The sequence below is a fragment of the Phalacrocorax aristotelis genome, chromosome 1, assembly GCF_949628215.1.
Source record: "Phalacrocorax aristotelis chromosome 1, bGulAri2.1, whole genome shotgun sequence".
Lineage (NCBI taxonomy): Eukaryota > Metazoa > Chordata > Aves > Suliformes > Phalacrocoracidae > Phalacrocorax > Phalacrocorax aristotelis.
The window spans coordinates 74,912,158-74,939,219 of record NC_134276.1 but is presented as its reverse complement, the minus strand read 5'-3'; the positions used below and the strand labels follow the sequence as shown (position 1 = coordinate 74,939,219).

The following is a 27,062-nucleotide window of genomic DNA, read 5'->3' as shown; positions in this document are numbered from 1 at the left end:
TTATGAATTGCACCCATAAATAAAATCAGGAGAAAGAGGAAGGTTGCACGCAGTTAAGTTAAATTAACTTTTCTAAGACACTTGTTCTTTTTTCAGGGCTTCAGTATGCACGCATATTCTTTCATAAAAACATAGTTCGGTGTACTGCGCAGTGTAAGGAGGTGTAATCAGGAATGCCGTTGCTCAAATATTAATGATAACATAATGATGTATTTCTGCCACAGGACTCCACTGGGGAGCAGATCGTGCTTTCGGTGTCATTGCTGTTCCATCAAAAATATCTTGTGTAGCTTTGTAAATTTTTTTCTGTTTTGCCAGAAAATCAAGCCCTTCGTCTAAGGGGAAGCAGTGTACTGTTGATAGCAGCATTTGGAACAACTGCGTGCTAAATACTGGGTGTCAGCTTTTCAAAATAATGATACAATTTGTTCATGAATGCGTATGTGTGGGTGTGTGTATTTACGTATCTGTACATGGAGACGGGGGCTTTGGGTGAAGAAATAAGGAACTTTGTTAAGCACTTTGAGAGGAACTCTGTAACTTGGAGTGACTATGAAAGACAATATGTAATTTTTACAGTGTGAACCTCAAGCCTCTTTGACTTCTGCTATGCTGCTGCTTTTGGGTGGACTTACTGTCTTGCCTTGATTTCAGTTGTGCCTTTGGTATGAGCTCCTTGTTGCTGGTCGCTGTCCTCTGTGTTGCTCCTGGTTTCTCTGTGTGCCATCCTGCTCCTTTATATCTGCTGTAGGGGACATGGGTTATTCTCAAGATTTCACTTCAGAGCTGCCCATATAACACTGATACAGTTTTCTCGACGTCATTCCAGGCACCAACCTCTTTTCTGAAACTCCCCACAAAGTCCACAGGCTGGGTGGGAGATTGAGTGAGTCTGACCTCGCCCTCACCCCTCTTTCCACCTCCTTCATGACCAATGGTTGTTTCTGTGTGATAGCAGAATCATCCTTGCTGCTCTGCTCAGCTTCTATTTCTCACCAAATTGCTCCCGACTCACCATACAACATAAAGGGAAGAACATCCCCATGTCTGTACTTGTCATCAATATCCTGCTTGCTCGGGTAGTGCTTTCTCACCATGGTCACTATGTGGAGAAGTCTACGGTTAGTCACTGGGTTTCGGAGAGTCTTCCAGCCCTTCTGTTGATTCACCATCAATCTCTGTGTACATCCTATGGATAGTAAGTTTGATTTCCTCTGTGGCACAGACCTAAATCCTGGGTAATACAATGGACTTTTGCTTCCAGAAGGGCATCCAGTCTTGGTATGAGGAAGGGAATTGACTTGACTTCTAGCAGTTGATCCTTAGAAGACCTTTCTTTCTAGGTGTGGAAGCCCTTTCATCAACAGAGAAAACCACAAAGGAAATACCAGGGCGTGTTACTAAAACACACTGTAGACTCGTGGTAAAACTTGCTTCAATGACCTCACTCTGCATTTTTTTATCCTAGCAATAACATTTGTTTTGTGAAAAAATTTCTGCCCTATCAATCTGTCTTTTGAACCTCATCTTTAAATAGGAATGCCAGTATTTATCACTGCAGCATCTCGTTGCTATGGTGGGCACAAGTGCTCGCTGCTGCTCAGACACCTGGGAATTGCAGTTGGTCTTTATACCACAGTGTTGGATGTACACCAGTGGTCTTCTGCAGAGCTTCTTCATTGCATGGTCCCCATGGTATGGGAAGAGGGGGAGGGGGTTGGTGGTGCGCTGGCACAGCGTCTTTGCTTTTTAGCTAGATTTAAATGTGTTTTCCTTTGAATAAATCAAGCTCAGCAAGCACTTGTTGCATCTGACCTATCTCCATTAGTTTTCCAGTTCTGCTTTTCTACTGAGTCACTAAACTGCTCAAGTTAGGTCTGAAAAAAAATTATCTCCATGGAATGTGTGTGGGAACACTCATTTACTGCAGATTTTCTATTGACAAACAGTTCTTTGAGATGTAACGGAGCCAGCCTTGCATCCCCTCGCCCTGCACTTTATTGATGTTTCATGTTACTAATTTTATGATGTGAGGCTTTCTGTAGAAGTGCGTAGGTTAGCTGTACAGTCCTTCCTTCACTGTACACTTTCAAGTTCCTCTGCTGAATTTGAGGGATTTCCTTGGCATAGATATGCTCCAGGCTATATTTTATGTTTGCGCGCTCCCCTCTCAGCCGTTGCCTAGCTGGGTAAATACTAATCTCCTGCACAGGAAGTGTTTGTCAGCTGCACGCAAGGAACACATGGGAAGGTGGTGGTGGGGGGGCATCTGTGCTCCCTTTCCTTGTCTCCTCTCAATTGCTTTAGATGTGACTGGGCGGAGATTTAACTGTGTGACTTAATTCAGTGTAATGGAAATGAGCTGCCGTATGTAGCACTCAGTTGGAAAGCTTAGCGTGATGTATTTTCTTCCCTAATCAGTTGAGGGTTTTGGTGGCTTTTTAAAAGGGCCAGGCTTGTGCAGACAGATGGAAAAATGCTGATAAAAATTAACTTGTAAAAAGCCAGAAAGCTGTCTGACCTACTGCAGTTCTCTGCTCTTCCTCACCTGTCCTGCCCATCGCTTTAACCTCTGCAGTGCTGACCAGATTGGGTCCCTGCAGAAGCTGCCGAGCCCAGGGTCTCCTGGGCTTGTCTCTGACCAAGGCACTGTGCAACCTTTCTGGGGCTGGGGGGAAGGAGCTGGAAATCCACCAGCACCTTAAGCGTCAGCATTGTTTGGGAGAGATTTGGTGGAAAAGGCATATGTTTATGTAAATTATGTGGTTATTAAATTCATCATTTAGCTGCTTTTTAACAGCTTTTGGCAAAACTTTGACAGAAACAATGTTCTGACTGTGCTTGTCAGCAGGATCTGATGTACCGCAGAGCTTGACTTGTGATTTCTCTATTTAATTGTTTTGTGAGGTTGCAGATCACCTCTGGCTGGCTGTGGCACTGTCAGAGTCGTAGCCTGACACCACCCCAGCTCCCTGTATCTTTAGCGCTCTGCTCCTTGCTGGCTCTGTCATCCTTGAAAATAACAGCCGTGTCGGGTGGTGCGGCAGGGTAGGGACAGAGGCTGGAACAGGACTAGTAGCAGATGAGAGCCCTAGTCTCTCTTCCTGCCCTGGAAATTATTTTCTTACCTCTTACACTGGCTCCCTTTTCTAGGAGCGAGAAGCTAGGCACTCCATTTTGCATGATTTATCCAGTTAAAAAGGTTAACATACCACTGGCTTAACACTTCATAACCTCTGATTTTTAATGTATTTAAATACCGCTCCTTTCAGTTTCTAGGCTGCATGTCTGGGGATAAATCTCACGTGCTGCTACATAGAGAGAGAACTATAAAACTGCACCCTTGGCTAGCTGTGCTCTGATACGGTGTATTCATGCACATTCAGTGCAAGCTTTGAATAGGCAAATTGGTTAGAAAATTGGAGGGCTTTTGAGGCAGAAAGAAAAATTAGTCCTGCTCCATATGACTCTCATCCACATGACCAGAATCTTTTGTCTGCATTCCCAAGGTAACAGGTTTGCCTGTGTGATCATCACTAGATTTCGTTCTGGCTCCTGGGATTTAATTTTTATGCTTCTCTCTTGATTTCAGGTATCTTGGAGTTTTTTCATCATCAGTTGAAGGACATCGTTGAATATGCAGAACTGAAGACTGTCTGCTTCCAGAATTTGCGGGAAGTGGGAAATGCTGTCCTGTTTTGCCTCCTCATTGAACAGAGTCTGGTAGGCGCCTGCTGTGCTAGCTGAAAACCCATCTGTCTCTCAAAATGTACTCTCAAATTTTGTTACTAACGTCATAAATAACAAGGTTGAGATCTGCAAGTTTGCTGTTGCTGATGGGCAGATGGGTAGAAACGGTTCCTTGCTCTCATCTCTTATAGTCTTGCAGGGCTTTAATGTCTGAAAGATAGCAGTGATGCCTGACTGTGCTGGGTGAGAGACATTGCCTCGTGTATGGTACCCGACGATCAGATATTATGACCTTCATCATAAATTATGATCAAATATAGTATTCCTGCAGTCGGTCACAGGGTGGCTGCTCTCTTTATGTCAATGAGTTGTGCCTCTGGTACAGTTATTTTTCTTCCCTGTTTGTCACTCCTGTTGTCATCTGAAACATCGCAAAGTTAACATGGACTTCTTGGACATCCTTCTTGCTGCTAGCATGGCTGACAGTGGTGCCCGCTCCACCAGGCATTCATCTGTCCTTGTTTGAATGAAGCTGTGAAACATGTCCAGTCTTTCAGCTGCTTCCCATATGCCTAGCCTCTACCTTTCAGCATGCGAAGCTGCCCACTGCTGAGGGCACGGTGCTACAATTGCTCTTTGTCCTTAGCTCTCCTTCTCTTTTCCCACTCTTCTTTCACGTTGTATAATCTGCTGTTCAAACAAAATGGCCAGACGTGTTATTTCTTTGTCTTCACGCTGTTGGGTGATAACAGAGGGAAAGGTGGGCATTGCTAACAGGCCAGAAAAGCAACAGGTGTGCTATCTTCCCTTTCTTTACCTCCTTTGTGCCTTCGGAACTTGGGTGGGGAGTCTCTCCCCTGCCTGTGCAAATGGGGTGCTCTGCCCCCACTGTGCAAGCACATGCTGCCGCTGAGGCTGGTCTGCCCGCCATGTAGACACCTTTGCTGACTGCAAACCAGCTACATCATTTCCTCAGCAAGCTGTATGGGGGCCTGCCGTTGCACAAAGAGACTCCTCTAGGATGTATTAAGGCTGTTGATGTTAGATAAGGTAACAAAAACATGCTGTTCCTCAGAGCACTGTTCATGGTGTTAGAGGATCCCTGGAGAGTAACTGTAAAGCCAGGTGACACGCAGCAAACCCGTATTCAGTAATGAGATAGCTGAAACAAAATGAGCAGTTGGATTGCATTGGATTCAGGCTAACAGGTTACGTGGTGAAAGGCCAGGCAGGCGAGCACCCTCACTGCTTGAGGGTGCGTCAAAGTGCCACTGGCGTTGGAGGAACCTTCTTTGGGACGCTACCTTGGTGACGCTTCCTCGTAATACACTCCTGCTCACTGCCTCTCCTCTTGTTTTTGCTCTCAGTGGTGCTCCTGTCATATAGTTCAGTATTTTTTCACTGTGGTCATCTATCATAGCTAAACAAGACCTTACCCCGGTGGAAAATGCAGGTCTGTAGCACGTTTCTGCCAGTGGGTGGGTCTTGTTCATCTTGGCTGCCTCACACATGCATTTTCATGGTGTTGACATCAAGGAATTAGACCTTGGAAAGGCATGTGAGGCCTGGTACCCTGACCTTGCTGAGGGTATGGCTGATGAACAGTATCTGCTAATACTAGCGCTGAGGGACTACAAATGAGCAGGGCCTTTGCTCCAAAAATGAGCAGAGAGGCTTAGCAAAGTCATGCGTCTGCTTCTGGTCATCTCTGCATTTTCTCCGCATGTCCACAGAGCGGCCAAGAACCAGGAGACATCTGTCTTCCTTTGCCCCACCCCTAAAGATGTCAAATGCTTCCTGAGAGGTGGTCCACTGCTGCTGCCGTGTGTCTCAGCCAGCCTAGCGGGGAGATGCTCCCACCATGATAACAGGTTGTGGGAATAGCATTGGTAAAAATAACCAAGGAGTGAGTCATCTTCTTCACCCCTCTGTTCATCTGCGCAGGAGCCGTCTGCCGCTTTCACACTGAAATTACTCATTCTGCATTAGTCTTTTTAATAAATACCCTGTCCTTTACGAACTGCCAGCTGAGGGTGGGAGGAGAGCTGCTGGAGTTTATTTGGGAATCCAAGACAACCCGGTGAAACCACATTGTCTTTGGGAGCGATCCCGTGAGGAGCGCGAAGGCTGGAGCGGCTCCGTGCGGTGGCAGCGGAGGCTGGCTGCCCTCTGGTGTTTCTGCAACATCATCGGCATGCTTTTGGAAGCCTGTTTTGGGGTCTGGTGTGGTTTGCGGATTCTTCGGTCCTAAATGACTCTCGTTTCCTTTTGTTCCAGTCCCTAGAGGAAGTGTGTGACCTGTTGCACGCGGCGCCGTTCCAAAATATCCTGCCCAGAGTTCACGTCAAAGGTATCGGCTAAGTGAAAACACCTTCTTTGGGTAATGCTTTCCACTTGTCTTGCCTGCTGCTGTGGTTTCAGTGACCGTCCCCAGCCATCATTTACAACACTGCTGTTAATTACAGGACAGGCGTAACAGATTCAGGCCTGTTTGCCTGGCTGAAAAAATACATGCTTCTTAGCAAGGCTCAGTGTAACTTACAGAGGAAGAGGAGGAATGCCGTGGCAGGGAATGGATCCTGGGTGGATACCCAGGGCAGTATTACTGCTCCATGTGGATATGGCGAGAGGCTTTTCTGAAGGTGCTGTTTAGCTTATGTGATTGTCAATTAAATGAGACAGACTTGATTGTACAGGGTATAGAAAGTCTATCAGCAGAGTAAGTAAATACAAGTGGTCCCTGGTCCCAGCAGGCTTTTCACATGCCTTTTACTAAGCTGGGCACGCAGCAGTGGATGTTTGTAGGATTGCTTCCTCTCGTACCTGCTTTCCTCATCCTTCATCATCAGAAACTGAGCTTCCCCCCCCCACTTTGCTTCTTTCCGTGTTGCTCCTCTCTCTCCTTTCCTTTCTCTTTCTCGCTGACAGAGCAGCTGATTTGTTCTGCTCAGAGAAATCCTGTCAGCTAAAAATCTTGCGGAATGTTTCCAGACTCACCGTAGCTACTTGCATCTCTGCATAAAACTAACTAGACCATTGTAAACAGCATTTTCCCATTTGCCGGAGAACATTTCCTACTTGCCAGTGATGAGGGGATGCCAATTGCTTTTTTTAAGCCTTGTTATACACAGAATTCTACCCTTGTTATACTCCACCTTCTAGAGTCAAGCATTTTACGTACAGTAAGGACAATTTAGTTGGTTTAGTACAAGTGGGAGTCAAATACATTAGTGGCAACAGAAGCATAATAAAGCCTTATAGTTGGCCTTCTACTACAAATCCTTGGTTTCTTTTTGTTTGTACGTACAACGCAACATTTTAAAATAGAAATATATATTTTTCTAAAAGCACATTGAAGATAAACCGACTATGTAGACCGATAAAAATAGCTTACCCAGTTTTCTACTACACTGAATAAAGCTTGTGTAAAAATAAGAATTTTTGTGCTTATTTTTAATATATAAAATTATGTCAGCTACCAATTAAATGAAGGGGTTCTCTTTTTTCTTTTTTTTCTCCTCTTTCAGAGGGTGAAAGACTCGATGCTAAAATGAAGAGGCTAGAATCAAAATACGCTCCACTACATTTGGTTCCTCTCATTGAAAGACTAGGAACACCCCAGGTAATCTCCCTCATTTGCGTCAGAAGCAATTCCAAGACACTTCTGAGCATGACAAAGCCTGTCCTTTCACGAGTGCCGATAGCTGTGTCCGACCTTCAACCGGCACATCCACCTTGTTCACACAACAGGAGTGTTTTTTCAGATCCATGGAGTTGGTAAAGCTGTTAAAGCTCAGGAATTAAAAACATTTGAGACTGGGGTGGAATTGATATGTTTTGGGGAAAATGCTAATTTGTGCGTATGTTGCTCTGTGATACCCTGGAAGGGCCAGCCTGGGAGGTCCTAGTGCAAAAAACAATTGGTTTTCTTGTGCATGTATAAATTATTTTAAAACAATTTACTACTTTCTTAGCCAGATAATTAGAAACCCTTGGAAAATGAGCGGAGTTGAGCTTTCCTGGAAACACAATTTCCAAAGAGAACACTCTTGAACTGCCTTTGCAGCTTCAGCTCTATTTTCTTGTCTCTCAGCGAGGGGCACGTTAATTCCCTGCTAACCATAGCAGTTTACAAGTGATTGAGATGTGAACAGTAGAAACTAAGAGCAGAGTGCTCTGAAGCAGGCTTCAGACTGCTGTTATCATACCTGCTGCAGCTCGGTAGGTGCTGTTGGGCTGTAGGGGAGAGCTCTCAGTGTGATGGCACAAGCTGGGACAAGCCCTCACCGGCGCTGCCATTTATGGGTTTTGTCTGTGCTGTCTTTGGAGCGTTCCCGTCTCTAACAGCAGCAGCTGAGGGAGGTTTGCAGAAGGGCACAGGCATGAGCTACTGCCTGTACTAGCAGCAGAGCACTGAACTCCCTGGTTTTGCTTTCTGCCTCCATTCAGGCAAAGAATTCTTTACACTTCCCTGGGGCTAGTCCAGGATCAGCATTACTGCAGTTAGCGTTACTTACTTTCAGGCCTGTCTGCTTGAAAAGGCTTTTAAGATTTTCTCTGAATTTTATTTTTTTCACTGAACAGAACCCCAGGTTAGCGGCCCCTGACCTCACTTAAAGTCAGGAGAAATATCTCCTAGAATAATCTAAGTGAAACTGAAAAACGTGGTCGTGTTGTGTTTTGTTTTGTTTTTTTTTTTAAAAGTCTTGTGGTCAATTGGCTTTTACCAGGATTTTGCACTTTTCTTTCTCTCCACTTCAGCAAATCGCAATCGCAAGGGAAGGGGACTTGCTGACCAAAGAACGCCTCTGCTGCGGCCTGTCCATGTTTGAGGTTATCCTGACGAGGATCCGCTCCTTCCTGGACGATCCCATCTGGCGCGGGCCCCTGCCCAGCAATGGGGTGATGCACGTGGACGAGTGCGTGGAATTCCATCGCCTCTGGAGCGCGATGCAGTTCGTCTACTGCATCCCCGTGGGAACGCACGAGTTCACTGTGGAGTACGTACCGCCAGCTGCCGGCGGTCTGCCTGCGGGCAACAGCGCCGCGCTTGTCCTCCCCGTGACTGGCAGCGGGGGCCTAGAATGGAGGCGGTTGTTTGCCCGTCTGCGAGAGCGTAGTGCGAAAACAAGGGAGCGTGCTGCAGTCGCTGGGAGGGGCTCATAATCCATGAACACAGATATTATTGTATCTTTAACAAAAGTAACCCTCTATTTTAAGTATTGCCACTGTAAAACGAATGATCCCATGACAAACAGCCCCTAGCACGCACCCCTACGGACACTGAACTTAAAATAGCTGAACAGGGGTGCACGTATTTCTAACAAGTTATGTTCTCTGGATTAAGAGCAAGAAACAGCACATGGAAGTTAACATGGATAACAAGTTAACTGTAGTTCTTGGTTTTGTTAATTTAGATAATACCCTTGTTTTTCAAAACCCTTGAGCTGTAACCTGCTTTTCACTGAGTAACTACGGAGGCAACAGCATAGGATGTTTGCTTCCTTTCTTGCCTGCAGCCCCAAGGAGCAGAGCGGTGTTGAATTCCCAATCTGTTTTCTTTGAAATTGTTGTTTCCTTTGGAATCTAACGGGCAGTAAATGTTTTTGAAGTAACTCTGTGTTGTGTAAAATTGGGGGGGGGGGGGGGGGGGGGGGGGGGGGGGGGGGGCGGGGCGCGTTTTTGTTAAGCATCCATTTGCATCGCTCATGGTGTCTGGAAAGGGAACTTAATTTACTAGAGATTCTGCAGTATTTTCTAGATTAATGGATAACATATTCTGGAGTTATATATATGTAGTTTAGTAAAACATCAGATTACTGAGCATTTCTCGTGGACATGTTCCTGAAGATTTAAGTGAAACATGCTTTACGCAGTGTGTTTCCTGTTTCAGGCAGTGCTTTGGAGACGGCTTGCACTGGGCTGGCTGTATGATCATCGTGCTTTTGGGGCAGCAGCGTCGCTTCGACGTGTTGGATTTCTGCTACCACCTGTTGAAAGTCCAAAAGCATGATGGCAAAGACGAGGTTATAAAGAATGTGGTGAGTTGAAAACATCTGTTCTGTCTTTGCTGCAGTAATAAAGACGACAATAAATCAGAGCTGTTTCTACTCGGATGCAGTGTAGATGTAGCAATCGCTTTTTAGAACGAAATGCTGAAAATGAGGGCACCGGTGCTTTTGGGAACAAAAGATTATGGCATTAGTACTGGAGTTTGAAGGCTGGTCAGTGAGAATTCTGATTTCCTGAATATGTGGGATTTTCTTAATGCTTTCCATCTCACGTACGTGCATTCAGATTATGACGAGGCTGCTGTCAATTGCCCTTTTTTGTACAAAAAGCAGCACTGTCAAAAACCAAGATGCACCTTGGATTTTCACTGCATTAGCAGTGGAAGGGAAACATTCGTAACATTGCTGGGAGAGGCGAGGTAACAGCATCCCTGCTTTTGCGTCTAAGGCTTTTTACCTCCACAGCTAATTCCGGTGTATCTGGTTTTCTGATGTTTGCAGCCTTTGAAGAAAATGGTTGAGAGAATTCGCAAGTTCCAGATTCTGAATGATGAAATAATTGCTATTTTGGACAAGTATTTGAAATCCGGCGATGGAGAGAGCACACCCGTGGAACACGTGCGCTGCTTCCAGCCACCTATTCATCAGTCCCTTGCCAGCAACTAGACTTCCCACCTGCCGATACTTTTTGCACTGATTTAGGCTAAAAGTATGGGGGGGGGGAACCCCAAACAAACCACAAAACCCACCAACAGTTTTAAGGAATACTGTCACTGGCATTTTTCAGTATGCCTGTGCCCCTTAAGTGGTGCGCTGTCCTCTTCAGTCTCCAAGCACAGTAACTGTATACAATCTATACTTATTTTTCTAGACTAAAATTTTATACACTTTGATTAAAAACCTGCAACTGTAAAAGACTCTTGAAATCTCTTTGCATTCCTGTACTGAGGTGGCCATTTCAGACTGGACTGGCATAATTTCCCCCTGAAGCTGTCAAACTAATAGCTATGGAGGATACGCAACTGGGTTCTGTAGAAAAAAATTTTTAGAAATCAATTACTAATTGTTTGTATTAGAGCATTAATGGCTTAATTAGCCTTTATTAAAACAAAATGAAACAGACACTGCTGGTGCTTTGTGAATAATTTTTCTAGTCAGTTGATTCTTTCCTCTTTGCAAAACTATTCTCTGAGATCAGTAATTATGGAAATGAAGGCTAATTAAGGTGATTGTTTCAAAGTTATTTAACATGGAGGTGACTGATAGAATTCTGATCTTTTTAAAAGGCAGCAGTTTGATTGATTAGAATGGGGACTGTTTACTTTTTCCTACTGAGAGTGTCTAACACAGTTTATATTTTGGTTGGAGATACATACCTGTGTACCAAAATACACACTTACAGGTGACAAGGGACTGTTGTTTACAAGAATCTTGAATAGAGTGATCAGGTGTAATCTATCCCAGTACATAAGCTCTAATGGCGTTAATCATGATCTACTTATTGAAAGTATTTGTTTAATTACACTTACTTGTATTATGCACACACTGCATCAGTAAAATTGTTTGTAAAACTTTGCAATTGTAAAACTTGAGTTTTCAAGCAATGTGTTGAGCCAAAAGTAGTAACTCCTGCTTGTTTGCTGCAAGGTCCTAACAGGGCTTTGCAGTGGTGTTGGACAGCCAGCCAGCTGTTAGGATCAACCCAAAAGTCTCTTCCCAAAACAACCGTGAGGTAAGACGGCTGGAACAGACGCAGATGGATAACTGCCCAGGATGTGGATTTCTGGAGATGTTATTTGGTTGATGTTTCTAACCCTTAGTGTGAAACCAAGAATCCTCCCTTTGAGACTTGGTTTTCTCCCTTCCTTCTTACTAGTTCAAGGTTAGGTTACAGCCCAGCTTTTCTCCTGCACAGCTCTTTTCAGATGTTTCACAGCAACAGAATCAAGTCCAGTAACAGGTAGGAGTGAGCATCGGACGGAGGAGGTATGCAGATGACGAACGTGTAGGTGCTGGGGTGGCAGGGAACTGGGTTTTGAGGAAAGAAATTAACGGGGCCATCTATAAGCAAATTTCCACTACCCCAGGTTTTCCCAGGACACCTGTGGACGCTGACGCTCTGGGCAGCGTCTGTTGTGGTGAGAGCACACACGAGGCTGCCCTGTGCTGGGGAGGTGGACGCAGGTAACAGTTGTGCTTTGTTACACCAGCTCATTGCAGGATTTCTTTTACAAGACGCTTAACCCACGGTTTTCTTTAGAAAACAGGTTGGTGTTTTGGTTTTTTAGTCCTTCACGGCACTCTGCAAAGATGATTTCTAGCCAACCACACATTTGCCTGTGCTTCAGCCTTCAATTAAGGAAATGAACGACTGAATTTGTTGAGATGATCACTGGTTTAGGGATAAGTCTTACACACTTGAGGCTTTGGCTTGGTGCTGTGGTGCAGAAATGGTTAATTAATAAAGCCTGGGATTGTTGTTTAAGAAATATTTTAAAATAACATCATGGTGTGAATAAAGTAAATTCTAATTCTTGCCAGTTAACTGGCACCAGCAAGCAACTTGGTCTCTAACCTCTTAAAACATTAATACAGACTTGAAGATCTTTTTCTTTCTTTCCCTTTTGTTAGTATGGGTTTAAGATAGTTCAGATATTAGTCCTACAAGATGTTTATTTCTCTTTTTTAAAGGTAACTTACTATTTTCTTCATTTTTTCAGGATATTAGGCTTTAAGTGAGTTAAAACCGCTTCACCTGGTATAAGTGCTCCTCCTACCTAACAGGAAAGGTCGAGCAAGGTGCACAAAAGGCATAACGGCTTCATTTTAAATTCTCTCTCTCATCAAAAACAGTGGGGCTGGAGGCCAAAACATAAAGTAACAGACGCCACTGTATGACATTGTAGCCTGCTCTTTGGTTAGGCTGGTGCTTTGGTACTAAGCGCAGCAGCCAGGGCTTCAGTGATGCCTCAGCAGTTTGGCTTCTTCCCTGCCACTCCCCCTTACTCTGCCCTTCATTGCGTAAGCATGGAGGGACCCGGTTCCCTGACTGAGCACTGCTGACAGGCTGTCCTGTAAAATTAGGTAAAAGTTCAAATCCCATTCTTCACCCAGAATTTAAAGTACGTTTTTGTTGCTTGACAGCGTGGCCCCCTCCTGCACGTAGGACACACAGAGGAAGGCACCAGAGTTAGTTTCCCAGGTGGGAGCTGGTTGTGTCCTGGTGGTGATCTTAAGCTGTACTCTTCTAACAGTAAGCACAAAAACTGACACAGCAGTAATTAGTACTCTCTGTCCCAAGTAATTTCGAAGCTTCACATCTACATTAGAAATGTTGTTATAACAATATCACTGATTTTTTACTTTTTGCCTTCATGAACTTAAACCAGCGCCTACCTTCCCCGCCCCTTTTTAAGCAATGACATGTTCCGTTTTTTAGCTTTTTTTGTTTGTTTTTAAACTTAGTGTCCCAGCCAGTAACTGTGTTACTGCAAACAAAACTGCAATTCTGCGAGTTCAAGCTGTTAGATCAAAGCCACAGAGCAGCTCTACAGAGCCAGGGCAGCATGGCCTAGCAAACAGAACCCGGCCTCTCCCACAGAAGGGGAGTAGCTTTTTTGGTTACTATTAACGACTCAAATCCTTCCTCCTGCACGAGGTGGCACCGCAGGAGCTCCCCCCTCACCTGCCCAAGCAGGGCAGAAGCTCCTGCCTTGTTGTTGCTGTCAACCAGTTTCTCCGATTGGGTAAGGCTGGGGCTTTTTGATGTAAATCCTGCAAGTTTTGCATACAGCTTTAGTTAAGCAGTGTTTTCAAAGGATTAGCCTGGCTTGGTTGTAGCTTTCCCTTTCCCCTTTTACAAACTGGGACAAGAGTACTTACTGCAGCTCCTTTACAGTCACTCAGCGTTCAGCTAGCGTTCAGCTAGGGCCCAAGCACAAAGGATTTGGGGTCACTGCAATCTTTTTACCACCAATGCAGAAATAAAGCGATTTATTTTTGATAAAATTGTCATTAGTGCAATACATCTTAAAACAGAAGAATGAAATGAAAGTATTTACACATAACTTAAGCCAACACAACCATGGTCTGAGGTCATTTTAGTATTTTTTAAAGTAAAAATAAGGCAAATAAAAACCCCTTCAGTGTTCTTTATCCAAACTAATCAAACTTAAAAATTAACGATTGTCTATATATACTGTTAAAAAAGGGCATGAGTTTCTAGACAAGCTCAGACATTTCACAGCCGAAAAGAGAGTTCCAGAATTGTTCTTTCCTTAAGTAACCACGTAGGTATTTTCAGAAGGCTGACAGACTTCCATTTCTCCTGGCTGAGAGGCTCTCAGTGGATTGTATTTCACAGGCAGAACTTTCTTCATCGTGATTAATGCAGTCGAACGTGCTCAGCAAAGTACCATTTGCTGCTCTGTCATCTTTCCGCAAAGAGAGGGGCAGATTTGCTAGGGTGAAATTAACATCTTTGAAGGCATGCAATAAAAAGATCCCCACAATAATAGTCAGGAAGCCACTGAAGGTGCCAATAATGTCGTCAGCCGCCATGTGTTGCCATTCCTTGAAGAGGATGGCAGAACAAGTTAAAACAGATGTTGTAAAGATTACGTAATATATTGGAGTCACTATCGAAGTGTTGAATATATCCAGAGCCCTGTTTAAATAGTTGATCTGCGTGCTCACACAGACAATAAGGCTTAGCAGCAGAATCCAAGACAAGGGATGTTTCAGCACTGGTTTTCCTGCAAAAAGTTCCTTTATAGTGATGCCCAAACCTTTTACACAGGAGACTGATAACGCTCCAATTACAGAGCAAATTGTTATGTACACGAGAATGTTGGTCTGTCCGTGGCGAGGTCCCACCACAAATATTAGAATTAAAGACACAATGACAACAAGAGTTGCGAAGACCACAAAACCTGTGGTTGGGGGGAAAAAAAATTATCGTGTTATTTATGTACACCATCAGAAGCATCTTAGAGGTACCGAGAAAACACTCGGCGACACTGCGATCAGCTCAGCTTAAACAGAAGAGGTCAGCATGTTTCTCATTACTCCTCCAACAAAGGTAAAAGAACTTGTAAGCTAGCTAAAACAAAGAATGAAACTCGGGCATGTTGTATGACCTTTAGCAGTCTGTCAGCAAGGTGACTGTAGGCTCGGATTGCTAAATTGCCTTACACACAGACTCACTGAGGTGTAGATGCCACTCGATACAGGCTTGTGTCTGAAGGCTCTTTAGGGAAGTACACTTTGGCAGGGTGCTACATTCACTGGCAGATTTCCAATAATCAGGTCGTTCCTTCAGATCAGCTTTTTAATCTGTGCTGGCTCTTTCCTTGTGTTTATAACGGGAATTGTCTTGGCATATGCAGTATTTCACAGATGGGTATTTGAAAGCGCCTCATCTTCCACGTACGCATAGCAGCTAGTCTCCAAGATGACACTTCTCAGCAGACACTTACCAAGCACCTACTTTTTCATTTTAAGGATAGCTCAAAGTTGGACTTACAGACTGACACTCTTCTATTAAAATCTACAGAAGCTGTGCATTTTTTATAAACTGTCGTCTCAGTGGTTCGCATCAAGACACTCTGTTCAAGGCCAGACAACTTCACTACATCATGCAGAGCTGCCTGTGATGGAATTCTGTCACAGAATTCAGATCTCTACTTAATTTTGACAACATGAAGCAGACACGGGCTATCTTCCTGGAACTTGAAAGCTGGAACTAATGAAACTACAACAAAGAAGTGACTGGCTGCGTACAAATCAAGCCAGCATTTTGCTTACCTGGATCACCTAGCTTGTGGGACATTTCATTCAAAGTTTCTACTTCCTCCTCTTGTGGAGCGTGAATTACCATCACAGTTGATCCCAGTATACTTAGCAAACACCCTATTTTTCCATGTAGATTAAGTTTTTCATTTAAAAAGAAGGATGACAGAATGGCACTAGTAAGAAAAAAAATGCACGAGCAAACACAGAATTAGTAATATCTCATTCATTTACTCATCTACTTACAGGTTGCTTTGACTGTACAGGTCACAGCTACATAGTTGATTTCCTGTCTCAAGACACTTGCTATGGACAGAACTACCTGCAAGTATTTGGCCTGTCTCCCCAGAATCCCTTTTTTATGCTGCCTCCCAAAAAACTCTGTACCTAAGCACTTGTAAAAATAATTTTTAGAAGACTAAAATCTTTATTTAACATGAAAATACTACTCTGTTGTATACGTGTTTTTGCCATGCAGAAGATAGATAGCTTTTCACAGATCGAGGTGTAGCTGCATTGCTAGAACCCTTTTATGGCATGGTCACTTCACGTTTGGAGAAACTTAAAGTTACTCCTGATGTTTATAAGCACTCTTTATCTATTGTTAAGAACAAACCACATTTATTACAGCATATTTCAGTGACATATTTCTAAAATATTTTACTTCTCTCTGAATCACACTGCTTTCTGTTAGCATGTCTTACCTTACAAGAACACTGAGAGCTCCTAAAGGAGTCACTAACGTAGCTGGTGCAAAAGCATAGGCAGCAAAGTTAGCTACTTCGCCAGCTCCCACTGCAGAGTAATAATAATAATAATAATAAAAAAAAAGGAGTTAGGCTGTCTTACACAACAAACCTGTGAATCAGTGCAAGTGTCCTTGTAGACACAAACATGCAGTAGGGGAACAATGGAAAACTCTGATTGTAGTGTTTGGCTAACAGTACTAGCAGAACATCCCCCTCCACCCCCACTATTATATTTTAGAAACATGCTGAGGGACTACAACAGGTATTAAAATTAATTCAGCCAAATTAGAAGGTGTTTTATTTTGGTGCCTGTGTTGTAGCTCCTCAGCCTGCCAACCTGAGTCACGAACTTCCACATGGAGAAATCCGCAATAGCAGGATACAGGGCGAGGCATATGTTAAGCCATAGTTACCCAAACACAGCCAGTAAGTGGAGAGTTTAAACAATACAAAACCAAAAAAGAGTTCAGAAAATAGACATCATCCCAAAATATGCTTCCCTCTAAAGAATCAATATATCTAAGCACTTCTCTGCTAAGATGAAAACCAGAATGCATATACTAGCAAAGAGCTACAGGAAGACCAACGTCTGCCTAGCTCCACTGCCCAAAGGGGGCAGTTAAATTAAATTAAAGAATGTCTGATGTGAGAGAAGCTATATTAAAATCATTAGAGCTGCACCCATCACATCACCAGATAGCATGACCACACATTGCAGAATCCGCGTCTCGCTCCGTTTTTGTAACCATTGCTGCCACCTGTGACGTATTTACTTATATAATGCAGATTATATTTTTCATACTTACTTGAATGTATTTTTGATACTTACTTGAAAGAAGTCCAGCCCACCACAGCCACTCCTTAAGATATGCATGACCACCTTGACCTAAAATTGAAAGAACATTTGCTACTCCATTAAAAACACACATCAACAAACAGGAAGCCTCATCACTGATAACATCACCAAAATAATTTTTGCAGCCCATGCCCTTAAAAACATGGGCAATCTTTTGATACTTAGGCTTTACAGTTAGAAGGGTTGAAATAAAGTCTTCAAATTTCTGATGTGCATACACCTCCTACAGCCTACTTTGAAAACTAGTTATTTCTTTTGTATTAGAAGTGGCACTGATGACCATATCTGTATTACCCTGAGAAACACTTCTTTCAACTCATTGTAATGACATGAAAAGCCAAGCTTTGTCTCTCTTATGAGAACGGAAATAATACGTGGCTTATGTGGTTGGTTACGTGTACAAACCCATGAAATGCAGTCACACTTTCCCATTCCAAACCAAGGCGCATGATTTATGAATCTCCAGATCTTTTAGAAGCAGAGATGACAGGTTCTGAATTAAAAATATAGATTCAACCCTCTGAATCATCTGAGGATGCTGCAACCATCCTAACTAAATCTACCCTCTTTCAGTTTAAAACCATTACCCCTTGTCCTGTCACTACAGGCCCTGACAAAAAGTCTCTTCCATCTTTCTTATAAGCCCCCCTTAAGTACTGGAAGGCCACAATAAGGTCTGCCTGCAGCCTTCTCCAGGCTGAACAACCCCAGTTCTCTCAGCCTGTCCTCATAGGAGAGGTGCTCCAGCCCCTGGTCATTTTTGTGGCCTCCTCTGGACCCACTCCAACAGGTCCGTGTCTTTCTTGTGCTGAGGCCTCCAGAGCTGGACACAGCTCTGCAGGTGGGGACTCACCATAGCAGAGCAGAGGGGCAGAATCGCCTCCCTCAACCTGCTGGCCACGCTGTTTTTGATGCAGCTCAGGGTACAACTGACTTTCTGGGCTGTGAGCGCACATTGCCAGGTCACATCCAATTTTTCACCCACCAGTACCCCTGAGCCCTTCTCTGCAGGGCTGCTCTCAATCCCTTCATCCCCCAGCCTGTCCTGACACCGGGGTTGCCCCAACCCGGGTGCAGGACCTTGCACTTGGCCTTTTTGAACTTCATGAGGTTCGCACAGGCCCACCTCTCCAGCTTGTCCAGGTCCCTCTGGATGGCATCCCTTCCCTCTAGTGAATCAGCCGCACCTCTCAGCCTGGTGTTACCTACAAACTTGCTGAGAGTGTGTGTGATCCCACTAACTTTGTCGTTAGTGAAGATATTAACTAGTACTGGTTCCAGTATGAACCGTTGAGGGTCACTATTTCTTACACATGATCATTACATGTGATTTTTAGTTTTTCTAAGACAATCTCCTGACAGTCAAACACAGTTAACACTCTCCTAAACTCATTCATTCAGGAGCACAGATGTAGTGACTAGTGCTGGTTCCAAGTTCAATTTGCAAGCACAATTCAGATTTAACTGACATGTAAAGGAATGTTCAACAAATGTCCCAAGAGGGCATTACATGCAAATTAAATAGCATGTATCCCAGAGTTTCATGTATCTGACACCAGGCAAAAAACCATATCATCTATATGTTTTCAGTTTCATATACCTGTAACAAACAAAAACAGTCAAAACAAGATCATATGTTTAGCAATCTCCTGTTAAACAGCAAAACCTAAATGTCACCGAGTTTCTTCAACATGTATTTACCTGCTCTCATGGAACCTTTCCTAGCTAACCGGAGAAGGCCTTTCTTTTTCAGGATGAAACTTCCTCCAATGAAAATGCTGGAACTCATAGCCAACACCAGACCAATACAGAAGTCATATCTCCCACGAGTTTGGCTCATCTCGTAAACTACTGAAGACTGTCACCTTGACCAATGAACAGCAGAACTTCTGTTACTCAACGCAAGATGATGCAACACTGAAACCTGAACAAAATAAACACATCAGAATTAAACTGGTAGGAATACATGCTGTAGAGGAAAATCCTCAACAGCTCATGTGACTGGTTCTCCTGTGAATGGTCTCTGCTACGAGCCTTTAAAACAAAAACAAAAAAAAGGGGCAATCTTTGAAGCATGTGTAAGCTTGAACCATGGCTGAGTAAGTAACAAGTCTGAACACACAGAAGGAAAGGCTTCTGACCTGCCATATAAAAACTGAAACCCAAACAAACAGAAGTTCTTTGAAAAAATTTAAGGAAAACTTAAAGATGCGTGATTTATTGTTCTTTTCATTAAGCAGGCAGATCTATGTCTGGCACACCATGTAATTGACAATACTGATCAAACAATTACTTACACTGAAATCAGTTTGTAAGAGAGGTTGAGAACAGCCACAGCATTTCTTCCATATAAACTCACTAGAAAAAAAAAAAAAAGGAAAGAGAAGGTTAGAATGGGTATTTAATCATAGAGTAATCTCTTCAACACAAACAAGCTTGAGATGTATGCACAAGCATTTAGCCTCTAACGAACAGGGAAATCTGGAACAAGAAATAAGGCATCTGTTTATTGATATATTTTACAAAGAGGTTCCCATACCTACATGAAGCATCTCTTCAGCTTAGCTACAGTAACTGTTATGAGTTCACAGTTTAAAAGCTTTCACCTAGCCTGCTAAGACTCCATATTTAGTTAGGTAAGACCTTGAAAAACAGCTTCGCAGAAGATAGCAATTTTTAGGCTAGGCATCAAGATTTTGCATATTCAACCTCCAGTTTAACAAGAAAATCTATTTCAGTGCATCTTTTCTCCTGTTACAAGCTGCAATGAGGATATCCTGGATTACATCTGACAAGATTTTGAATTTAAGGCATCTCTATACATAACCTTTAAACTGAAGAACAAAAAAACAGCTCAAAGTACTTTCAAGGTGATTACCCTCTCTGTAGTATGAAGGGAAATGAAAACTGTTTTTAGGGTTTGATTTCAAGACAACTGATAATTATGGCAGTACAGGGAACTGTTCTAAAGGAAGAAAAACCTGGTTTATCTATAGGTGTTTACTTCCTAGGAACACCAATCATAGATGTGTCAAGACTAGCATTTACTTCCCTAAGCAATTATTTTCCAGATACTCAGAAGCACGGCATATGACATAAGTTGCATTAACAAGCTTTTCATTTAAAAGTAAAAGGGGTGAAAGAAGAAGAAGGAATAAAATGTTTCCATTTCAGTGCTTATCGAAATCTGAATTCCACAGCTTTAATACTGAGATACAACAGCAGCTTCCTCAAGCAGGAATACTATATTGAGCACCCTCTTTCATGCCCAGGCAGATACGGACGCACCCACTGGAAGTTCATGACTAGATGAAATCACATTCCAGTCTGCCATGCCAGTTCACAGTTCTGATTCCTGCACCTGTTTCTTCAAAACCTGTTTTCTTCCAAAACTATCTTTCCCTGTATGTTCTGGCTTCCGACTTTGATTAATTTGCTACACCCCTAGGAAAAACCTAGCAGAGCTACAGGTAGGTTAACATTAAAACTGAACACAGACCCTCTTACTTGCAACCAGTTAGGCTGTGAAAAAGTATAGGAAAACAGTCCCATTTAACCAGCACTCAGCATGGCACTATTCAAAATGTTACAAGATCCACAGTTCAAAATTCTCAAATCCTCTTCCCTTAACCCCTGCATATTATTTTTTAATATCTTATTTTGTAGGAAAAAAATAAGTAAATGAACAGCAAGGGTCTGCTTTCATTTTCTAGCAACTTTTAAAAATAAACTGAAGTAGATTCTCGCATGATACAAAATCACCTATCAAACAAAACCAAAAAAGACAAATCCTTAGTGCAGGAGACAGACCAGAACAAGCCACCTCACTAGCTGCATCAAATAGTTATCTGGCTGTGAATTCAAAGCAAGACTTTCAGTCTCCTGAAGAATAAAGGTATTTTTTAATGCAAGGAAAAGCCATCGAGATACTTTTGCGACTGTTCTCTCTAACATCTTTTCTAGCAGTCGTAAGTCACTCCAGGTAACCAAGCTAAGAGTGCTGTTCTAGTTCCAGCTGGTGTAAAGTGTGATACAGGCATAGCATCCCCTGGGGGAGGGGGGCTGCTTTTGCTGAGCTTTTCTACTCTACCCATGTTTTCAACAGTTGTTACTCTAGTTATATTACTAATGGGAGTATTTTTACTAGTGTAGCTTTTTACTACAACAGAACTCAGCATACTGGCAAAATTACACACACACACACCCAGCTTGCATAGCTTTATCTACATGAAAACATTTCTGACAGAGGTAAAAAGCATCAGTTAGCCCCATTTTGACATCTTCCACCCACCGCATTTCAGAGACAAGGGAAGAAGCATAGGCTGCTTTTCTTCAGAGTAGAGGAAGAATCTGATTGCAGAATAATGAGGACAACTTGCGAGCTAAGAGGTAATTTTCTGAATTTAGACTTAAAAACACCCTAAGGATGCTACACTTCAAAACTAGTAGTTCTACCCTCCTTCACATCCCAAATACATTAAAGAGTTTTCAATTCCCCGTCAACCACTTTGTTAATCTTGCAAACGATTCAAATCTTAACCAATTCTTCACATAAACTACTGGTCGCTCTCCATGTTAAGTATATTTGTCCTCACAGACACGTCCAGTTCCATTTCTGCTTGGGCTGGACTGCCATACTTCCACCTAAGGTTTATACAGATGCCAACATTTGATGACCATTTCTGCCACACAATCTTCTTTCTGAAGATATTTGGTTGACTCTGCACACAGCGCAGATGTAATTCGCATGTGTAGAACTGACACGTATTGCCGCGAAGTGAAAGCACTAGCAGGCACAGGAAGTTTTACGCTTCAGGAAATCAAGGGTTTAATTCTAACCCTAAGACTTAGTAAAAAAAGAGGAACTAATGCATCCTCATAAATATCATCAAGAAAAATTATGATCTTTGGAAATAAGGGAAAAAAATTCCATGAAATGAGCAGTTTCTGGAATAAATACTCATCTCATGTTTCAGCTTTGGGACATGGCAAAGCTGTCCCATTCCAGCATCCACTACTAAGTTATAAACAGGAAATAAAAAATAGAAAATGTAGGAGTTAAACAAAGCTGGCAGCAGTTTTAGTTGTGTTTGGTGTTGTTCTGTAAAGGTTCTTTAATCAACTTCACAGCTGTGTTTAACACAGGGTATTTCATCCATCCAAGACTAGCAGGTTCACGGAGGAATATTAGTTTGCTGCTCTGATTTCAGAGATGTAATGAGGGGGTGAGACTTTCCTATCCACAGAAGCAAAACATTTACAATGCCTCAAAGAACCACCCATCTATGAACTGCCTGTGGATCATCCAGTATCATGAGTCATAAGTCTCAAGTGTGCAACAGTACAATGACAGACACCACAAGGAACATATTCTGAGTTTGAAGGTTATCAGACAGGGAGAGATGGAGAAAAAGCTTACTGAAAAAATACTATGGGACATAAGCAAGTCTAGATGAGCCACAAAGTTTGTTTGCTTATTTTTAAGATGTAACCAAGTAGTATCACAAATGCTGACAAGATACAGACTCTCCGTTCTAAAACACAAGGTAACACTTCTTTGTCTCTTTGCTCAAAAGTCCTTTTCTCCCAAAAGCTGCACATACACAGCACTCAGAAGATGTTACAGATTTACTGTAACAAGCTCTCTAAACGTTCAGAAACCCTAAAAGTGGCGTCATGAGATGAAATAATATTTTACAGTATATTTTACATACAATACATACATATTTTACAGACAATTCAGCCAAGATTGTCCCAGGAAGTACTTCGAAGGAAGCTTCGTGAACACTGCAGCCATGCTTTGATGCTGTTAGGAACTCTCATTATCTAATGACCTTCACCTAGGCCTTCACTTTGATTACCAAAGCCCGTTATGCTTGTCCACTCTGGACTTGGAAAAGTTGCAACTCCCTTTATCTTTGCACCCACTTCTTAACATTACTCTGCAGGTTAGGTGCTTGGCACTTCCTGCTGTGCCACCTTCTTGGTCCTTTCCCAATAGCCCACTTTTTTAATTTTTCTTTTTATGAAGTGAAACTTCCAAAGCCACATACAGCATTTTATCTGAGTTACTATTACTTCTCCAATACAGTGGAAGACTATGCTTCTTTTCACATACGAATGGGTGGTTTTCTTAGCCTTTCATGAACAGTCATCTACTGTTGACTCATCTTCAACTTCTCTATTAGCATAACCTCTAAATTTTTTTCTACAGAACTACTCTTCTCTTAACTGTATTCATACAGCAAATGATTCCTGTCTGGGTGTAACAACTTTCATTTACTCCTGTAAAAAGCATCTCTTTTTTTCAGAAATATTTCCTGAAAATATTCACCTGAGTTTACATACTGGCAACCCTTCCCTGCTCGATACCATTAATTATTTCTTTGTCCTTTCAGCCAGATCACTAATATTAAACAGCACAAGAATCAGACATGACTCACATGGAACCATTTTTAAACAAAGGTCTGTTTTGACAAGATAATAGTAATAGTTACTCCAGGTACAGCCATTCAGCATCTTTTGATCTGTTCTGTGTTTTCAACTCTACTTATTTACAAGAGCTTGGGAGAAGTTTTATGTTTCTAACATTGAAATAGAGCATCTACTTAATGCCCTCCCAGCCATAAAGCTTTTCATAAAAGAAAAAGGGGTTAAATCAACAAGTTGCTTTCAACAAATACACACTAATATGTGTCACATTGACTATTATGTGTTCCCTTCTTCCATTCCGCAGGCTTAAACCAGTAAACAGAAACACTCCCTAACAACAAAAGTTCAAATGTTCAGTGGTGAGCCTTTCGAAGGCTCATTAAGCATACCAATTTTGTTCCAAAATCCAGAGGCACTCACTTCTTAAATATTTCAGTGTTAGGTTTCCAAAATATAAGTTAAAAATTATATTAATTGGCGTTTTCAGAATTCAACTAAAAAAATGACATCTATCATTTCAAGTTAATTTCATTTTCATGCATGACACATACGACACTACGTTGTCCCATCTGTGCTTTACAAAGGGACAGGATTTTTGTTTTAAAAACACATGAATAACAAAGTAATGTGATTTTAAATTTTATCTTCCTTAGGTATGTCTCACCTGAAGTGTTACAGTTATTTCAACCCTTTCCTTCGCACTTCACTAATCAAAGAAACTGATCTGCAATCTAAGCTATTCTTTAGAAGGTGACATACTAAAGTTGAACTGAAATACTATCCCAGTCCTTTCAGTTTTGTTCTGTAACTTAAGCACTTTTATTACAAAAACTAATATGAAGTTTTAATTATTGACTTCAGTATGGTGAAGTTCAGTATGAACTCCGGTGCAGCAGGGAGTACGAACACAGAAATATTCCCAGTAAGACTAACAAAATCCCCAAAATATACCCTACTCCGTAATCCAACTCTTCCTCAGTTATATTCTGTCCACTCATGAACATATCTTTTAAACACAGGTATAGAGAGAACATTGAAAGGACAGATATAATATAGCATTAAGATAAAAGAGCTGCTGGTGCAAAACTTAGTCATATGCATTTTTAAAAGGCCAAAATGCACACATACAGTACCCAAAGATTCTGCATAATTTAGTAAAGAGTACCTTCAATTTTGCACTGTAAATCTGCCCCAGTACAGACACTGTTTTCCAGCTTTGTCAAAGTTAAAAGACACTGCAAGCTTATAACGATTTACATATTACGCAGGCAAGGTTAAAAAAAATATTTGTTTATAAAGATGTTATATACATGCATACATGTAACATAATGTTAGAGGCACTAACACAAGTACTCGGAAAGAAAATAGTATGTTAACATTTCTAAAGTTGCCTATTTTAAAAGTTTTAGTTAAACTGTGGGAAAACTTACCCTTTACAGCAAATTGCTATTAATATAGCAAGAGCAGCAAGTGTTCCATTTTAAGAAACTGGGAGAAAACAAGAAAAATGCCACTACAAAAAAACTTTTGTACATCTTATTCTTTGTATTTACTATTTGTAGTAGCTCTCTTCTATAAAAAGAATGACCTTCAGTTAAAGCATTTTCACAAAAAACTGGAAAGTTTTCTTCACTAAAACAGAGTACTATTCATTAGCTGAATGCGAACCACGGACCATGCTTTAGAGCTGAAACTATATTGACTGTATTTCCTAGAAGTCCATCAAAATAAACTCAAGATAAGAGCAGATGACATGACTTGCTTTGTCTTTGCTATACCTAGTTCACTAGCTCCACTCTCAGTAGGATAAGTCACCAGCACGGGTTCACTGAAGTTCTACCTTTAGTATTTAAGATGGGCAGTTCCAAATTTAAGATAACTCAATCAGTTAAAGTTGAATTTAGACATTAGTCCTTTGCTGTAACTGCTGATCTGTTATAACCTGCTATTTACCAGGATTTTATCCCGAGAATTAATAACTTTAGTGAAAGCAGAACTGGTGTGACATTGAATTGTAAATATGATACTGGTGAAAACTTACGCAATAATTTCTTATCAATGAACTTGTTACCTTTCGGGGGAAAATCTTAACTATACAATGAGGCACATCAAAAGCATTCAGGAAGAGCCAGGATGACTTACCTTTACTATGTTTTAATTAAAAATAACGTTGAAGATGTTGCTGGAAAACAGAGAAAGTTGACCGGTTGGGAAACAGATCAGAAAAAATCCCAGGTACTAAAGAGTCAGACTCAGCTTGTACCTTCACAGCGTAAGAAAGAACACATATCGTCGCTCTGAACTGCAACGCAAAGCTGAAGTTATTTTTTTCCACCTCAAACTAAAGCACTGGCGGGGCTCTGAAGTTCTGCTGATCTGGAACCAAGCCGCACAGTCCTCAGCCTCAGCTAAACTCAACCCTGAGCCAAACCGAAGACAGGCCGGCGTAGCTCCCTGATTAACACCAGCCACACTCCACTAAGCAGTACAACGGCTCTGGAGCTCCGGCAGAACTAGCTACCCTAACTCGCCACTCCCGTCCGCTTAGAGAACCTGACAAACATCCATATTTTCTTGTTTTAATCTTGGCCTTCCGAGTCCAAACCACAGAGAGCTTCCCACCGCGGAGAAACCAAGGCGGCGAGGGTCCCCCCGGCCCCCCGCACCCGGCTCAGCGCCCGGAGCCGCCGCCCGCCGGGAGGCAGCCGGGCTCGCCCCCCGCTCCTCACCCGCGGCGCCCGACGGCGAGGGCCGGGCGCGGCTCAGGGGGAGGGCGGGCGGCACCCGGGCCCCGGCGCTCCACAGGCGGCATCGGGCAGCCGCCGTAACAGCCGGAGCCGTCCCGGAGGCCGGTGGTAGGGCCCATCCCGGCGCCGGGGGCGGGGAGGCACCCACAGGCACCGCCCCGAGCGCCCCCACCCGCCACCTCCCCTCCTCACCCCGCCCCCCGAGGGGCCGGCCGGCTCCACCGCCCCCGCCCCTCAGCCGGGCCCGCCCGCCAGCCCCTTCTCGGTTACCTGCGGCCACGGCCCCTCACACCCCCGCCGGGACGGGCCCCGCAGCCGCCGCCGCCGCCGCGCGCGGACAAAGAGGAGGAGAGGGGGAAGGGGGAAGCCGGAGCGGGCGGCGGCGGGAGGGGCCGGTGCCCGCGCGCTCCACCGCCATGAGGGGAGGGAGGAGGAGAGGGGCGGGGGGAACGGCGGCGGGAGGCGAGGGTAGGCAGCAGCGGCGTCCCCGGCCCGGCCGCCCCCACCCCGCTGATTCCGGCAGCGCCAGCCGGAAGGGGCGGGGCGCGGCCCCGCCCAGAACGAGGCGGTCGTGCCGGGCGCCCCACCTAACTCGGGTCACGTGCCCCTTCCCTAGCCCCACCTTCGCCTCTCCTCCGGGGCGCCGCCGTTAACGGCCGGCAGTCGCCTCCCCGCGCGCCCCCCAGCGGCCCGCGCGGGTCCCGCCGCCCCTCCGGTCACAGGCGCGGCGGGCGGGCTGGCGCCTACCCCCGGGACGGGGGAACAGCCCGGCGTGGAACGGGCGCTG

The 27,062-nt window shown here is 43.4% G+C and overlaps 2 protein-coding genes across 15 annotated transcripts in view; one reads left to right on the top strand and one right to left on the bottom strand.

The window, feature by feature from the left end:
• Positions 1 to 10,825, top strand: part of CYFIP1 (cytoplasmic FMR1 interacting protein 1) — a 78,327-nt gene extending 67,502 nt beyond the window's left edge. For all 4 annotated transcript variants that reach the window (XM_075093790.1, XM_075093761.1, XM_075093771.1 and 1 more), the window contains 6 exons: positions 3,593 to 3,723; positions 5,968 to 6,040; positions 7,218 to 7,312; positions 8,452 to 8,690; positions 9,584 to 9,731; positions 10,203 to 10,825. In XM_075093790.1, the coding sequence (XP_074949891.1) occupies positions 3,593 to 3,723; positions 5,968 to 6,040; positions 7,218 to 7,312; positions 8,452 to 8,690; positions 9,584 to 9,731; positions 10,203 to 10,367 (851 nt within the window). In that variant the 3' untranslated portion in view covers positions 10,368 to 10,825. The remainder of the gene's footprint in view (positions 1 to 3,592; positions 3,724 to 5,967; positions 6,041 to 7,217; positions 7,313 to 8,451; positions 8,691 to 9,583; positions 9,732 to 10,202) is intronic.
• A 2,837-nt stretch (positions 10,826 to 13,662) lies between these two features.
• Positions 13,663 to 26,837, bottom strand: NIPA2 (NIPA magnesium transporter 2). 11 transcript variants are annotated; one of them, XM_075093843.1, is made up of 9 exons: positions 26,546 to 26,784; positions 25,792 to 25,830; positions 25,671 to 25,710; positions 19,394 to 19,454; positions 18,798 to 19,020; positions 17,070 to 17,126; positions 16,196 to 16,286; positions 15,507 to 15,667; positions 13,663 to 14,632 (listed from the first exon to the last, which is right to left on the bottom strand). In XM_075093843.1, exons 5-9 carry the CDS (start codon positions 18,934 to 18,936, stop codon positions 14,001 to 14,003), a joined length of 1,080 nt encoding a protein of 359 aa, XP_074949944.1. In that variant the 5' UTR covers positions 18,937 to 19,020; positions 19,394 to 19,454; positions 25,671 to 25,710; positions 25,792 to 25,830; positions 26,546 to 26,784; the 3' UTR covers positions 13,663 to 14,000. The 11 variants fall into 11 exon arrangements, with proteins under 11 accessions (XP_074949944.1, XP_074949935.1, XP_074949925.1 ...); XM_075093834.1 differs by lacking the exon at positions 26,546 to 26,784 and adding an exon at positions 26,258 to 26,398; XM_075093824.1 differs by lacking the exon at positions 25,792 to 25,830 and having other exon boundaries at positions 26,546 to 26,837.
• Positions 26,838 to 27,062: the final 225 nt, after the last annotated feature.